Source organism: Argopecten irradians, chromosome 11 (assembly GCF_041381155.1).
Source record: "Argopecten irradians isolate NY chromosome 11, Ai_NY, whole genome shotgun sequence".
Lineage (NCBI taxonomy): Eukaryota > Metazoa > Mollusca > Bivalvia > Pectinida > Pectinidae > Argopecten > Argopecten irradians.
The window spans coordinates 36,607,431-36,625,744 of NC_091144.1; the positions used below are offsets into that span (position 1 = coordinate 36,607,431).

At 33.1% G+C, this 18,314-nt stretch overlaps 1 protein-coding gene across 2 annotated transcripts; it reads right to left on the reverse strand.

Annotated features, from left to right (window-relative positions):
• Positions 1 to 524: 524 nt before the first annotated feature.
• LOC138335438 (protrudin-like) lies at positions 525 to 18,314 on the reverse strand. 2 transcript variants are annotated; one of them, XR_011210281.1, is made up of 13 exons: positions 18,157 to 18,314; positions 16,305 to 16,480; positions 15,529 to 15,599; positions 14,402 to 14,585; positions 11,213 to 11,308; positions 10,715 to 10,827; positions 10,305 to 10,417; positions 9,774 to 9,836; positions 8,039 to 8,147; positions 7,545 to 7,594; positions 6,818 to 6,899; positions 5,943 to 6,269; positions 525 to 5,293 (listed from the first exon to the last, which is right to left on the reverse strand). XR_011210281.1 is itself a non-coding variant. In XM_069284529.1 (12 exons), exons 1-12 carry the CDS (start codon positions 18,157 to 18,159, stop codon positions 6,172 to 6,174), a joined length of 1,158 nt encoding a protein of 385 aa, XP_069140630.1. In that variant the 5' UTR covers positions 18,160 to 18,314; the 3' UTR covers positions 525 to 6,171. The 2 variants fall into 2 exon arrangements, 1 of the variants encoding a protein (XP_069140630.1); XM_069284529.1 differs by having other exon boundaries at positions 525 to 6,269.

Consider the following 18,314-nt stretch of genomic DNA (forward strand, 5'->3'; position numbering starts at 1 on the left):
AAATCATACGCCAAAATAAATTACACCCAAAAATAGGTTGGTTTACAGTATAGTAATTTAAGTAAGAAAATAATCACACTTTTATTTTTAGTTTTTTCTCTGTAACTGTCTGTCATGAGTAATTGACTAGACCTGCACACACTCACTCGACTAGTACTTCAAACTTACAGATTCCAGACAGACCTAAGCACTCACCCTCTCCCAGGGTGCATTGCTGTCACATCCTGTGCAATGAACCATGGGAAAAATTATCAGAATCACCATGCACTGCCATTTTGGAGATATTCATTTGAAAATGCAATAGCCAATGTATTTCTATCGAATTGGTTGTTGTTAAATAGGATTTTACTGCTATTTTGTAATTTCAACAAATTCAAACCCATCAATTTCTTGAGGATAAATTGCCATACAAAATTGTTACCGAATATATAGATTTTGATTTTGATGACTTTTGATATGTGTACTACATTTGTATTATATCATACTTGTAATAAACATCTAGTTTAAAGTACAGACAAAACCTGTTATAAAAGACACCTTTATATAAAGGATACTTGTCTATAATGATGAAGTCCTTTATAGACAGGTTTCACTGTATTCTACACTATGTACAGAGTATTCTACACTATGTACAGAAAATATTGACCATAGATGAAAGGCAATTTGATATTTTACATTTTTTTTAAGATGACAAACTAAACTCCAAGCCAATAACCTCCACCATTGCACTTACACATACAAAATATACAACAATATGGTCTGCCTCGTCGGAGACCACGGTTGAATGCACTAGGCTACGATACACTTTTGACTTTGATCAGTGAAGCGTAGCAAAGCGCAATCAATGTTGGGTCTCCGGCAACGTCTGGTCTAAAAATCATATCATATTACTAAAAACACTATAAGCATTTGGCGAATTAAAACAATAAATAAATAACAAAGTGTTAAAAAAAATTATTAACAGATTAAGAAAACTAACAATCAAAACTAATTTAAAGCAAAGCCCTTTACCAGAAATGTAAAAACAAAATGTTAATTTACATACATTATTTTAGTTACATTTGATTGGGAAAAAATAACATTTGGTTGTCAAAATGGCAAATACAATAAAAGATTGGTGGGTATTCATATTCAGTTTCAACAGGCCTGTTACAAATAACAATTGGGTTTTTTTTTTTGATAATTACAGTGGACCTGGATAATCTAAACACTTTGACCCTAGCCGAAAACGTCCGCATTTAAAATTTTCCGCACTGTCAGATGCCATTTACTTATAATAACCTGAAGTCAATAATTGAGATTGTTCCCCAATTATAAATCCTGATTATGAGGTGGTTTTTTTTAACAATCGGCGTCAAGATTATCTCGCGTCCACTGTATTATCATAACAATAGTCTACGCAAGTAAGAAAGAATCTCTTTCTGAAGCTAGCAGCCCTTCATTCTAATTATTACATTGATATATATCCATGTAGATGTAACAGAATTCAGAATAATGTGCCTTCTTCTTCACAATGTTGCAAAGATAATATAATAAATCATTTATTCATATTTCAAACCATCTATTTACTATGTAATGTACTAGCTCCTACAAATCTAAAGTTTTCATATATTGCTCTGTATACAATCATGTACAGTATATTAATATCCTTACATGCAATAGTAATTTAATTAGGAAAAATCTTGTATTAAAGCAAATGTTCCTTAACAAAAATTTCATTTAAGTTTTTTACACTGACAGCACTAAACATATTGTGATTCCTTTTCACTATTTTAAGACAATTGGTATCCTTTTGAATTGATTGAAGTTGAATTTTTAAAATGTACTAAATGCAAAAAAAAAAAAAAATGATAATAAAATATAATGTTTCCAATGAATCTCATATTGATTATGATTTCAACAACGTGAGGGTACTGTTTATGTTTTGACAGTGCGAGATATTTTCCCCTATGACCTTTGACCTAAGCCGCCATCTTGGATAGGTTGATACGTCATATAGAATGCTCTACTTACTTATTTATTTTTCCCATTCCCATGATAAACTGGTATAAACCTATAACCTGGGTATTTTGTATAACACCGATTAAAAATAATCACAGGAGTTAACTCCCTTTAGCATGATCTCCTACCAAGGTTCTAATTTATGTAAGAAAGAGTGAAATGCCAGGGATGCAGTTAAAATAATTTTTGAGTAGAGCACAAAACTGTAGAAATATGATAATTATATGGGAATTTTAAAGAGAAATAAGGTTCGAAGTTCAAATGGAATAATTCCGAGGAGATTTGGACCAGCCAAAAACTCTAAATTTCCATCCTATATAACTTTTCTCGAGACATCTGTTCTTTTCGTCCGTTTAAAATAATGAGATTCACACAAGTGTCATTGTTTATATATTATATATTCTAACATGTCATTCCCTGCACTAAGAGATTCCGACTTATACTATAGAAAGGCGTCAATGTCTAGCAATTAATTGCACACAACATTTCCGAAAAAAAAGTTTATGTATAATAATCATTGAGCAGTAAGATGATATTAAGATAAATGCTGATGATAAAATAATTCCCGTATAAATGAATTGCTTCTGTGTTTGTCTAGAACCATGTGCTATAATTTGTCTCCAGATGTGTTGCCCCTGGGGATATATATACCGGTACATATATAACTCACTTTTAAACTAAATTGGATAATAAATCTTACATTTTGAAGCCATAACAAGTTTGTAAATATATATCGACTTTTATCTTAAAGATGCTCCACCGCTGACAATTAGTATTTTTTCACTGTTAAAAACAGGAGCAGACAATTTAGTATTTTTCTCCAGTTACAAAAGTTACTAACTTCAGACCATTACCACCATTGAAAAGTTTGAGCTTCTAATTTTACTTCAAGTTAAAATTATTAAAAAATAATTAATTGCATCCCGAAAAAATTCCGTGCCACTATATCCTATACGGAATGAAGTACTGATTGCGCATGCACCAAAGGCGAAGTCAATTATTTCATATTATTTTTTGTGTTAATTGTACCTATATACACACGATTAAACACCAATTATTGTTCAAATGATGAATATCATTTATGCTCTGTCGGCGGTGGAGCATCTTTAAATAAATTGCTGCAATATTCGTGAACATCGCTTGGTGATTAGTGACTTTGCGTCCATTAAGTAAATGTCAACAGACAAGAAAATGGCAGTTAAGTGTAAATTAGTTTTACGTGTAAAATTGGTGTAAAATTGAAAATTGTAGTGTGGTAAACATATTTCAAAATGTGACTATATACTTAAGAATATACCTTTTTTCTGATCTTGGTGTAAACAATTATATACAAAAAGTATATGGTTTTATATACCTGTTGATATTCAACTCTCTGACATATTTGGACTCTTCTTGATGAAAGACTATATAGCTAGAACAGTCCATTATCATATTTTAGGGGTGAATACAACTTATAATACTGTTTATGATGACTAAACTGGGACCAATGTATTAATAAAAAACACGTCATGCATGTGTAGAAAAAGATAAACTTAACAAAAATCCACAGGTTTAAAATAACATTAAAACATATATACTACAATATACCTATTAAGTTTCATTAAAATTACAAAATTCACTTCTTGAGTTTTTGATAAGTATCTTTTAAAATGTTTATTTAAGATTTAATAACAAGTTCATAATCATTATAAGCACATCCTGCACTTTTCACAACCCGAATTACTCACCAAACACTTTTTAGATTTTTTCCCCACATAAAATTCACTGATGCTTTTTCAAATATAGAATGGGTAAGATTTTAAATATTTACATTTCTTATTTTATGGAGATAGTAAAAATAATTCTAAGGATTATCATATCATAGTTAGCATCTGAATGCAGTACTCTAGGTTAAAATTTTATTCTAATTACACCATTTATTTTAATTGCAGGTCGGTGGTTTTTCTCCAAGTACTGTGGTTTTCCTCCACCTCCTAAACCAGGCATGTCCTTAATTGATCCTGGCTGTAAATAGGCTGTATCAAACAAACCAAATCATTATAGAGCAGATTTATCTTTCAAAAAATCTGTTTCTTGGCATTTGCAATTACATCCACCGAATTTTAAATATGAAATAACTAGTAAAAATGACATGTATGGGTTCTTCAAAAATGATTTTGTTGAAAAGACTTGTCATTTTTTAATTCCCCATACAAATTGCATGCTAAAATTGATTAATTTTCCAGTTGTGCAACTGTTCTGTTTTTACATAAAACTGTAGTGTAAAAAGAATTTGTCACAATAACTCAATATAAAGTATTCTGTGTTCAATACATAAAAGGTTACATATGTATAAAAGAATTTGCACTTGCCCACTTCTAAATCCACATATAATATAATAATATACATTAATTTAAACTGTTTCCTATAAAACATTCTATTAAACATTAAACTACACACAAATCACATTTTATGTTATGTATTCACTCCTTTTGCAACATGGTACCTACACTTTTTGTAGCAAGGGTAGATAACTCTTCATTATGAAAAGAAGTAAAAACATTGTTTAAAAAATAAAAAAAAATAAAATAAACAGTCAAACATTCACATTAATTATCCTTTCCTCTGTCTAGATAAATATGAAATGGTTCCTCTTACAAATATCACTATTACATGTACATGGGTGCTTAGCACTCTGGTAAGTTAAAGACCCATGGACCAGTCCATAGACTAATATGTATCTATAAGTTTATTCTGTCTTTGTATATTACAGAGTAACCTCCCTTGTCCATAGATATCTTTTGTGACATCATTGTTATGGAGTGAAACTCTCTGAAAAGTATGACGTAATGCTCGCAAACAAATGACATCACAATCAATATCTACACGCAAGGGCAGATAACTCTGTAATATGCAAATACAGAATAGTGTCCGACAAAGGTGACAGCAGATGCACCATCATACTCATTGAAACGTTACACAAAAAAATTTTCACTGGTTCTGTCACAATATCATTATACAGTACATAAATAGTCTATAATGGGTCTTTGATTTACCTGAGTGCTATCTATTAAGCACCGATGGTTCCTCCTTGGCAATCAGGCTACAGGTTTCTTTATGATACAAATTGGCAACAGAGAAGTTTTAACAAAACACACCTATGGAATAGGCACCTTTTTCTTCATGAAAGTCATAAACATGTAACAAAAACTCTACTAAAAATCAATTTGGCAAGAATGGATACCTTTTCACATTCTAAGATTCTTTCCAAAACGGACAAGCTCACAATAAGTTACCAGCATGTAGGAACATTCTACAAATAGAATTAATAGTCTTAAATAGAAAATTAAAAGATTACAGTAATGAAACATAGAATGACCTCCTATATTCACAACATTAAAAATGTAGCATCCATCCCACCCTAATAACCATATTTTAAACAATATTTCACTGTTTGGGTTAAAAAAATACTTTTCAATATCTGAAACCTTAATGCCATGGGCGTTACATATATACCCAGTTTCTTTTGATGTATTGATTTCTAAATGCATAGAATTGCAAATCTATCATTTCCTTTAAATGGCTATTCTGTCTTTAATATTGCGATACTTCTTCATTATGCAAAAAAAAAAAAAAAAAATTATAATAACAAAACTATTGAGGATAATGTCATTTTCGCCCTCCAGTATCCATGTTAAATATGAATCTATCACATACGCCATACAGATATTTTTTAATCCTATAAACTACATTTTGCAGTGGGATGTCTTTTTCAATTCCATCCACAAGAAATGAAAAACATTTTAGCTTGAACTTTCACCTATTCGTATCATTGGTTCCCAAACAGGAAATCAATTCCGTATTTCTTAAATATATATCTCCCCTGAAACATGTGTTAAGGATATTTAATGATGATTTCCTTCAAAAATATACATTGGTTTATCACACAGAGAAAGACCTACCCCATTCCTAGTGTTGAGGAATGCTCTGGGAGCTGAATATTACATGTAGTGACTTGGAAACTCTATGTATGAAGTTGTTAAGAAATTTCTTTCCTGATGTACACAATCTGTTTGGTCTTCGAAGCTGCGTAGACTGTAGTATTCTCAGATCCGACAGACCTTGGTTTCCATGGTAACAAGGTGATGTGCACCAATCCCTGTTTCCATGGTTACATATTATAGCCAATCATCAACTTTTCTTTTCCTTTTCTTTGTCCTTATCTTCTTGGGTGAGTAGATCATAGCAGACGTTACATACGAGAACTGTCTCGGTCTGAGCTGTTGGAGCTGTAAAATGGAATTTCATATTTCAATATATATAACAAAATTCTACATTAATGAACATTGAGTTATCGACACCAATTTCTTTTGAAATAAACATCATTGCATTAAAAAAGACTTTAGTACAAACTATAATTTTAATGTAATTAGGAAATACTTCCACAAGATATCTTAGATATTAATACTGGCTTTACATACCAATGGCTTATGCAATATACCGTATCCAAACCAATATGCACTCCTGTCCCTATAAGGGCCCTTCCCCGTTTTTTAGAGTTTGATTTTACCTACTTTAAATTAAATCAAGACTGAAACTATGAAAACTGTGTTGGTTCCTCTCTTTTATTTCTTTTGCAAATTGTTTAATGCCTGGATAAATTTGTGAAATGTAAGTCCAAATTAGGTTCTATAATGTGTTCCTTCACGTTCTCAATTTTTAGCGCCCTGGGTGCTTATCGGTAGAATACGGTAATCAACAATATATTCAAAATGAAAACAAAATTCTAACCCAAATATGAATACAATGTCACCACACAATACAAAATAGTACTCACATGTCGCTCCAAACATTGACTTTGGGACTTTCTGGTTGCAGCATTTGGTACAGAAGTTGTTTCCGCAGTGACGGCAGTAATACTACAAACACAATGTATACTCTTAAATATGTTGATAATCATTCAGCCCTAAAAGTTCATAATGGACTGGCCTAGTCTTTGATTTGGAAAAGCCTAAATGCGTCTTCAGGTTTGAAGGATCTCACTATCATGGGGAGAATATACTGATTGTTGTTGTTTACAAAAACAATTTTTTTTCTGTGATGATACATAATTATATAAACTTACACACATATATGGCATAGTCATTGTAATCATTGTGTATATATATTTATCCAATTATTTTTTATTTTGGTGGGGGGAGGGGGGAGGGGTATTTTAGTTTAACATCCTATTAACAGCCAGGGTCATTTAAGGACATTCCAGGTAGAGGAAACCTTTGAGGAGCACCCAGAAAAAACCCACCGACCAGTGGTCAGTACCTGGCAAATGCCACACATGGGATTCAAACTTGCAACCCACAGGTGGAAGTCTTGTGATAATATGTCAGGACTTATATGCAAAGAGATCTGATATCCTTGTTGTTGGTAACGTTTAAAGGGGCTTTGCTTTTTTTTCATTGAGAAACCAAACAAGAGGTCCAAAAGGCTTGTATCGCTCATCTGACATGATGAGACAAACCCAGAAATGTATATATGAGTATAGGTGAAAAAAAAAGATATCATACCCTTCTTTTTAGTATGGAGGAAAATGATGTCTCACATTTGAAGCAGCTCTCTACAATGAAAAAAATATTTGGTTAGAAACATGTATTATTAAACAATTTGAAAAATGAATTTAATAATGATATTGATCTTTCAATGTTAACTTCTTATTTTTGAGCATTAGATATAATTTATTCACCCCCAAAATTTCACAATGGACTGTTATAGTCCTTGATCAGGAAGAGTCTAAATGTGTCTTTAGGGGTTAATGAGGTTATACCTCCTACCTTTTTTATACATCACAATATGTTTGCTTTGAAAAACCTACAGGGTGATTGTAAAATTCAGGCGTAAAGTTATAATTTTCAACTCAAAGGTAAGGTCAAATTACAATATTCAATATTGGTATTACAGAAACATTGGAGGAGCTGAAGCCATTTATAATAATTTTAAACATCATGTCATATAAAACCAAAGCCTACATATGTATTTTTATTTCCAAACCAAATTTGTTTACCATTAGCGATATGCTGGTGTTTCTTCTTGATTTCTCTCAGTCTAGCTACCATTCCTGGCTTACTTCCCACCGCTCCTGGGCTTGTCTTCTCCACGATGGTATCTACATCCTGTGTCAAGTAATGATACCAATATAGTAGACAAATTAAACATACATGATTGTATATATTGTATTGTTAACCTAAAGGTTCACAAGGTATGTATGGTTTGTGCCCCTTATGGTCCCTAACATACATCGATGTTTAACCTTGTGGTAGGAAATAAAGTTGTTGTATTCAGACATTTAATACATATCCCTTATTGAATTGATAGGGTATCTTTCTTGCTTTGCACTGTAGTTGCCATTTTAACTACCTGAAATAAGTTGAACAAATTAAAAACTTTGGGTTTTTTTTTGGTCTATTTTTCTTCCTGTTAATAAAAAGAAACTATATATATATATAAAGCACAATCTTGAACGTACTTCATAAATGTACTGAGATTATGTAGGCACCAACAGTACAAATACATCTTGAAAAGAAATTTAAAATTTAATGAATGACATGTTCTATGGTTTCTAGATGAAAAAAGTCAATATTGACAAAATATTCCTATGTTACCATAACAATTACAACCACAATGAAACTTTAGTAGGTTAAAAAAAATGATGGATTTGGGGGCCAAAAAGGGCGTAAACAGTTATTTGGATTGTTTGAAATAATAAAGTCAAACAAATGGAATTCTATATACCATAGTCAACTCAATAAGCATCCAGGGCGTTAAAAACAAGGAAAAAATTAAAAGGTGCTTTATAAGATGAAATTGTTGCAAACCTATACAGTTTAAGCCTTTATTTATGCCTGGGCAATTGAATTTGAGGCCTCAAAAAGGGGATGGGCGCTTATAGGGATATGCGATCTTATTGGGTCAAATATGGTACTTGGTATTCAAAAGTTAAGTATTCCACTTGTTCAAATGTCTACCAATGCATTTAAAATTTCTTGATAGAAAATTAACTTTTTTTGTTCCTAAGGCTTTAGTTATGGCAGCACTAGAAATGTACAGTGTTAAAATTGGTGATGTCCATAATTTGATAAAAGAATCCGTCATTTTTGTCTATAGACAACCCCTTTTGTCCCAAATAATCAGAACCCTTGGGTATCAGCAAGTCAGTTTATTATTAATTTTCGTCTACTGTATTCAACTCGATAAGCTCCCTCTTTTCTATAGGACCCTCCGCCTTTTTTGAGGCTTCAATTTAACTCCTCAAAAAAATTCATACTGATAATATGAAAACCGGTTTGGCTTCTTTATCTAAATTCTTTTGAAAATGTATTGACAGTAACAATTTTATGCTAGGTTTGATCAGATTTGGTCTTTTTTTTTTTTTTTTTATCTATAATTGTAAATCTTTTATCATTTTGATAGTGACAAGGTTTCAATAAATTCTCTCTTACCCCAACCAGGAATATCTGCAATTTAACCGGTGTTAGATTTCTCTATGTCACCCTAGGTTAAAGACAAACTACACAAGAACTTTTGCACATGCTCACATAGGACCCTCGTCAAAGCCTCATTTTTTACAAAAGAAAAATCTTACCTCTCGGGTTAAGATTCACCTGTATCATCCTAAAGGGGGTGAAAGATTTTATTAGTCTCCCATGTTCCACTTTATCAATAGATATCGGTTTTTAGAGACAATTATCCAAACACTACTCAAAATAAAAATAATTCAAATAGTATTGAGAGATTCCTACCTCCACAGTCTCTTCTTCCTTCTGTTCCGCGACATTTTCTATGTGTCCATTGTCAACACAATTCTGTAACAAGATTCCTTTAATTACCATATCTTACATAAATAAAATTAATAGATACAATCAAAATGTAACTATATTATGAAACTATATGATGATTTTGCATGGGTAACAAAATCTGAAAACAATACAACACTTCCTTCGAATTCATAACTATAAAAAGACTCGAACTGTTGCCAGAGTGGACGACTAATACCCCCAGCTGCACAAAGTTAGTAATAACTCCATTAATAGGGGATACTAAAAAACCCTATAAAGTTTACTCAACTTCCCTTTAAGTCAAAATTTATTGTACCAAATTTTATCAAAATCTGCTAAGTTAGTTTTAATAGGAGGAGTTCATCAGACAAAGTTGTGTCTACAGACAGACACACAGACGGGCGGACAGACAACCCGATTATCTCAGCACCACATCTCAATGCCAAGCCCTAACAAGACTTTAGATTATCAGTAACAAATTAAAATAATACTCACCACATTGGTTGAATTTGATTCTGGTTTTGACTCGAAATTTGAAGATACCGTTAATAGTTTTACAGGATTTCCACTGAATTGGCCGTACAGGTTAAGTCCAAAGTTTATAATTACTGTGAGAGAAAAAAGAGATAGCAAAAATAAAACATGACAAATATGAACATTTTTTGTTTTGTTTCTCTGATCAAGTATATATCACTGTTACCATATACTACAATATGTAATTATGAATAATTAAATGAACATACATGTGCAATCACATTTTTCCAAAAAAAAAAAATGCACTGTATCATTTGAAAAGATTACTATGGACTGATCATGAGAAGCAAGTTAAAAAAGAAAAAGATCAAAAGTTAGGTCGCCTCTTAAGATCATTTGATGGAGCGACAGGTATAATTCTTATACCCCACCTTTCAAGATGTCCTCGCTAGCCAGAAATATCCAGTTGATGATGAGAAACCATACAGCTCTATTTGGGAGGACCACAAGACTCAGCAGAAATACACAAAGTTCTATGTAAAACCTAAAACAGGAAAAATCAAATAAGCATTTAGAAACATTTAAAAAGAGTCAATAATTCCCTTAGTGAGCCCAACCAGATTCAGCAGAAATACACTTAAGCATTGAATGTCTTTCAGTTGGTATTCATAGCCCCTATAAAATGCCAACCGGACAGCGGCAAATTCCAGGAAAGCATTACTGAAGTATAGGAAACTCATTAGCTTAAAGCTTTCCCCTTAATCATGTATAAGCGGAGGATTTTAAGTTAAGGAATTCCTTGAAATTAATGATTTGATAAAATTGGGTATGAATGATTATTAGCAGTTTGCAGAAAATGTTGACATATGGGAATAGCCGAAAACTGAACAGATGGAATATCGGGGATGAATATAATGTTGTTATCTTACTTTAGTGATGCGAGGGTATTGTCCCATCTAAAGATTCCATACAGATGGGCCATGTACTCGTTGCACTTGACAATGAAGTCATACATCTGGACCACGCTGTAACAGTAAAAAAAAAAATTTGAATGAGTAAAATACTAGTGATCCCAATACAGTGGGTCTGAGATCCCGAAACGATGTGGGTAAATTACCATTTACTGTCAATTAGTCCCACCTTCCGGTGAATGCGAATTCATAATTTGACATGAATTTGTGATGTCACAATAACTGGAAGGTGGGACTAATTGACAATAAATTCCACTTTAACAGCATCATTTTGGAATGAATATTGTTAACGATAATTATACGGGTACTTTACCGACATCATTTCCGGATATTGAAGGAAACACAGTAGCAATATCACATGATGAATAAAATACAAATACATGATTTCACATGTTTTTTTCTTTCTATATTCTATATTTTTATTCCATCATCTGTAATATTAAATCATATGATATATTAATAAATGTCCAAGTCCAAGTCAATGGGTACAACTATTCATAACTATGCCATATTTCATCAAATATATTCAATTGCAAAACCTTATTTAATTTTCCTTGATTAATTGGTTTTGCTTAAAATCTGTCTAGTAATAATTTGTCAAATTATTTTGTTACCTATTAATTACCTATTCATTATTATCAATGAAGTCTTTTATTATTAGACTATCCCTTTATTTGAAGAAATCTCCATAAACATAGCTAATTACCCAGGAACTTTGCTACCCTCAATAAAAGAGAGTAAAATTGTAATATATTTTCAAATATCAATAAAACTGAAATAGTACACGATACCTTACCAAAGTGAACATATTATTTACCTGAAGCGAAAGTATTGTACGGTTTTCATTGTCACTGTTTCTTCTGCCTCATCATCGTCTTCTGTCTTGTCATCGTTGCGGCCCGTGTAGGGGAAAAATTTGTCAAGAATTCGAGTGTGAACTTGTACGAGACAGAGCGTGGCAATTCCCACTACCAGTAATGATACCAAGGCAAACACAGCACCTGTGTATGAAATAATATCTTACTTAGCTTATAGCACAGCATCTGTGTATGAAATAATATCTTAAAATTACAGCGCAGCATATGTGTATCAACTATTACAATAGTTTATAGCACAGCACCAGCTGTGTATCAAATAATATCTTAATTCATAGCATGGTACATGTGTATCAAATAATGTCTTTACAGCGCCGTTACAACTAGGAGTTTCCTGTTTTACATTCAATTCACTCGATAGACACGTTGGCTTGTATCTTATTCTAAGTAGGCCTGATAAGCTGATTCAGTAGATTAGAATTTGTACGGTGGCATGAAACGAAGGGCACGGAATGTGTCCTGAAGGCATCGGCCGCCCAACTGAATTGCCTCTCTGAACTGAGTACAAGAACGGCCGACAACATTGAAGAAGTAGGCGGACCCAATGGATCTTAGAATTTCCATGACCATGTACTCAGTTTGTACACTGTGTTTTGAATCACGATGTGAACTCTTTGAAGTTAGGTCTAACCATGTATGACAATACAATCACGTGTAATTAACAAATCGTAATTGTTTTTGTTTCACTTTTATTAAGGCCGCACTGTTTTGTGAGGACAATTGATATTTTGTTCATAAATTATAGTTCATTTCTCTCGACATTCCGGGGAGTAGAATCTACTGTAGTGTACACTTTATGTAAATCATCAAACCAACGTATCCAATGGATCAAACTTTTTCAACGTGTATAATAATGTGTTGTGGTATTAGATCTATTGGTATCCAGTCCTAAAGTAACATGGTAATGTCACACAGCCGAATCTAGATTATAGTCTACATAACAGTTGTACCTTTCTGACATGACTTTTTTTCCTCTGCCGTATGGTGTGGAAAAACAAATCAGGTAACGGTCTGACGATAGATTATGTCGATAACAGAATATATATCCTGATCTGCAAACAACGGTTTTTGAGATTCATCCCTGAGGATGTTACATTGTAGAAGGGGTTGTTATATCTAGTTGAATGACTTTGAGTTTGCATGCATAGCCTAAAAAATAAAATCTAATTAAATTGGTGGATCCAAATTCTGAGGTAATTATTCTCGGTGGACGAAATGCGCATGTCGCGGAGGGAATATACCAAATGTAGGATTATGGATTTTACGCAGATAAATTGACAACACTAGATACAAATATGTCATCTAATTGAATTAAATAAATCAGTGTGACAAATAACACAAAAACTCTATTTTTAACGCCTACAAGCATGTAAAAGCAATCCCCTACTAACAATCAGTTATGTGTCAAAGTGTCATGTTTAATAATCGCCATATATTTTGACAATCCGCGATAATTCGGTTTGTACATTGTACCCTTAGTTTGTGATTCCCACACCATGCTAGTAAAGTAAAAATATAGTCAGAAGCATGTGAGTTTTCTCTTTCCTACAATTTCTAACTTCGACTTTTTTATATCCGCTACAAACAGTAGCTCTTTCCATACATACTTTCAACTAGTTAGGCTGCTTTAATTAGATTCTTTACTATACATGGTGTAATTAAAATGTAATTTGTGTAACCTTATATACATTATGAAGCTCTTACCGAAGCCGATCAATTTTATGTAGTTAATCGAATACATACCTTACCAACTGTTTTTAGCTCCGCCCCAACATTAGAAGTCGAACAGCCAATGAAGTCCGGGGCTACACAGCTTATTGAATTTCCGTTTGGCAAAAACTGAACTCACCGCTACCCTGCAACCTGCCTAGCTACCAATCAAGGGCCGTAACCACCTAACAAGAGCTGGCCGTCACACCGTAACGCTTATTGAACGTCGCTGTAATAACTTATATGCACAGCACACTATATATACATGAGAAATCAAATAATATCATTAATTCAAAGCATGGTACATTCAATTGATATCAATGATCTTAATGGTCAATGCTTAATAATCTGTCTAGATCGCACATAATACATGTGTATCAAATAATATCTTAGTTTACCAAAGCATTATTATCTTAGAATATCAGCACTAGCACTGCAAACTAATTAATATTATAGAAACTTTGCTACCCTCAATAAAAGAGAGTAAAATATAAAAGATTTTCACATATCAATAAAACTGAAATAGTACACGATACCTTACCAAAGTGAACATATTATTTACCTGAAGCGAAAGTATTGTACGGTCTTCATTGTCACTGTTTCCTCTACCTCATCATCGTCGTCTGTCTTGTCATCGTTGCGGCCCGTGTAGGGGAAAAATTTGTCAAGAATTCGAGTGTGAACTTGTACGAGACAGAGCGTGGCAATTCCCACTACCAGTAATGATACCAAGGCAAACACAGCACCTGTGTATGAAATAATATCTTACTTAGCTTATAGCACAGCATCTGTGTATGAAATAATATCTTTAAATTACAGCGCAGCATATGTGTATCAACTATTACAATAGTTTATAGCACAGCACCAGCTGTGTATCAAATAATATCTTAATTCATAGTATGGTACATGTGTATCAAATAATGTCTTTAATAACTTATAGCACAGCACACACATATATATATATATATATACATGTATATCAAATAATATCTTAGTTTACAGCAAAGCACATGTATATCAAATAATATCTTAGCTTAATATAGCACAGCACATGTATATCAAATAATATCTACCCCTGGAATAAATTATAGTAAACTGGAGGCAACAGAAGACAGATTGTTTGATGTATATCTAAGGAATTGCATAATGGTACACTGTGGTTGACTGTTGCTTTGAAGTTGAGAGTCACTCTCTCTTTAAACTTGAAAGGAAGTCTCTGCAGTTATATGTGATCGGTCAGTTTTTTTCTCCTGAACTGCCTCCAGTTTTACTATGAAACAGTCCAGGAGTGGATATAACGTCAGAGATAGTAACTCCAGGAGTATCAAGGATAGGACATGTGTATCAAATAATACCTTATAAATTAGTCAAGGATAGGACATGTGTATCAAATAATACCTTATAAATTATTTTGAATTTTGAAGCACAAGAGTATCAAGGTAGCTGATACATTCATTCACCAAATTTCCAAGCTATTTTCTATCTACAGTATCTATAGTAAATAAATCAGATTTTAAAAAAGATTATGGTGCCAAGTTTTGAAGTATGTAATCTCATAATGGAAGACAGATTGTGAATTGGCTTTGCCTCCATATATAAAAAGTTTGTCTTTTAAGACATGTGGCTAAATGAGTTTTATCTTATTGATACATGTATGTCTTTTTTAATATTAATTAGTTAATTAATTACCTTTTGAGAGAAATAGACAAAAGATGTTGCAGATTATCCATGCTCCGATAGTCCAATTTGGATATCTCCATCTAAAACATCAAAACATGTATAGCAATTATAATATATAATAACTAGCGCGATATAGGACACCTAGTGGCTATAGACCCCTAGCCCTGAGAAGCTGAGAGTATGCATATTTTGACCCTCAAATATCAGAATTGACTCTTGGGTTTGAAGTTTATTTAACATATGTTTGCTGGAGTATATGGAGAAAAACCACCGACCAAAGGTCATTATATATATAATTACCAGTTAATGTTGGCAACTGCTTCGCATGGGATTTAAACTAGCAACCCAGAAGTGGAAGACTTATGTGTCTTGACATCTTAACCCACTCCTCCCCCCACCCCACCCCCAAGTCACTAAGATAGATATAAATAATCAAATATCATAGCATTGAATTGATGTAGCACAAGATTGACAATAGGAACCATATATATATATCACAACAGGATAGCAAGCATCATGATTGGACATGATATTTCATGTGACAATATTTTTGTGAGCTTTAATTATCATCTGCCGTATTCATATTGAACAGATATTAATTGCATGACAATCATCTTATAAAATCTGATTAAAGATGTTTTAACTGCTGTGTACATACAAAAAATTCTTTCTTTTTATTTTCAAAAATAAACATAGGCTTAACTTTAATCTGCAGGAAAACTGGTATGCATTATCTTTAAAGTAAAATCAGACAAATTAAAGAAGATAACAAATTTTCTTCAAACCTTCTGACATCGTCTAAAGCATACAGGACCAAGGCCAAAGGTTCGATGAGTCGGTTAAATCTCTCTACTTCTGCAACAAAGTAGACAAGGTCTACTTTCCCACACTGGCCATTGGTGTCAATCATAGGTCGACCTTTCATAGTCTTCTCGCCATTCTGGGGATGATCTTCCTTCTCCTAAATGATTATTAAAGATAATTTCCATCAATTTGTTTAAGAAGAAAACAATACATTCTACTGTATGTTTTCAATTTATCATGTAACGTTAGGATGGCAGAACAAAATGGCAACCTCCACTGGATTTCAGCCATACATTTTGACACATGATTCATTGAAATAAAGATTGTTGTAATATAGTTATGTGATAAAAAATATCTTAAATGAGTGTTCATTTCAAGTGTAGCAGGATTGAACTTGGTCAATCATCTGTTACAAGATAGCCCATGGCCAGTGCCAAGAGCATTCGGCTAGTGTTTTGAGGTTTGGGTCCTTTTATACAACTAAAATACCAGTGGTGGTTGTATAATTAACGGTCGTAATATCATATGTCTTTGAGGGGAAAGACTTTAAAAAAAGGAGGGAGGATTGTAGCAGGATTGGACAGTCTTCTGTGACCAGGCCAGGTAGCATATATGTCTATGAAATTTCAATATTTGCTCGCCAAGGCTCGCAAAAATAAAATATTCTTAGGCATGTTTCTTAAAATTCCATATTTATAACACTCATTCAAAATCATAATTGACGGATCGCCAGCTGTCTCCAAGGTAGCGCATGTACCTTTGCATTTTGCATTGTGTATGCTACAATGTTTGCTCCGACAATGAATTAATAGGTACACATGCATGTGCGAGCACAAGGCGTGGCTAAATACTGGTAGGTAATAGTTCAATTGTGTTACATTCCTGTAATTAATTAGTGTTAATTATATATATAAGTTACTTGGTCATCAGCAGTTTAAGTTTACATTCTAACAGCAATATATAATGTGGCTGCTCCAACAATGTTAGAGTTACAGCACGACAAGACGTACATTTTTGATCATTGCGTAATGTATCTAACGATGTTGATATTGATATATTGCCCATCAGATGTGTCTCAATATCGACATCCCTAAAACAGTAGCTATACTGGGACCCTATACCAGTGTGAAGGAACATGTACAGTACTAGTCATGATTTAGGAAACAAAATATTATTTGCATCTCACAAAACACATTATTTCCACATAAACAAAACAATCATGAAGTATATATCAACAGCTCCAGACCTGACATTCGTAAATTAGAACGCACAGTTACACAGAATCATGATCACAACTACTGTCCCATCAAGGCTACAGGTTGGGTCCCAGCTAGCAGTAGTTAGTTAGCAATTCAGTGAAAGCATAACAATTGACCATGTCATTTTGCTCGACTGCACCAGAACTGTGATTTATGTGAAATAGGCCAGTCCTAGCCTATAGTCTGGCCTGTAAACAGCCTTTGTACATTTAACATGATTTAGCCTGGAGGCTTAACTCCTTATCATGAACTCAGTCATGTCTTTCCTGTGGGACTCACCAACATATTGAAAATGTTCTACATTTCTTTGTAATAGGGCTGTCAAAATAATTGATAACATGAAATAACAGTATACTGAATTTGCCTAAAACGTAAAATATGCCTAGATTGCCGCATGAACCTTAAAATACTAGCCTACTAGCTTATAAAAAAAGTCGGCAGGTGTCCTATGGTCGCCTCTGTCCTGGACATAACGTTATATGTAAGAAATGAGTACGTATTTTACGAAAGGCTGCGAGCACAATCATCCTAAAATGAACAAATGGCAGTTTGAATCCTGTTTTAACACACTTACCATTGTATTTCACAAAGCAATACAAGATTTCATTTCCTCATTCACAAGTGGAAACATCAGCCTTAAGTTTACATCAACGGAGATGGTTTACAACGCTGGTCTTTCTAACATTAACATACTAATTGAAGTTTTCACTGATACCGACACAAATACTTCAG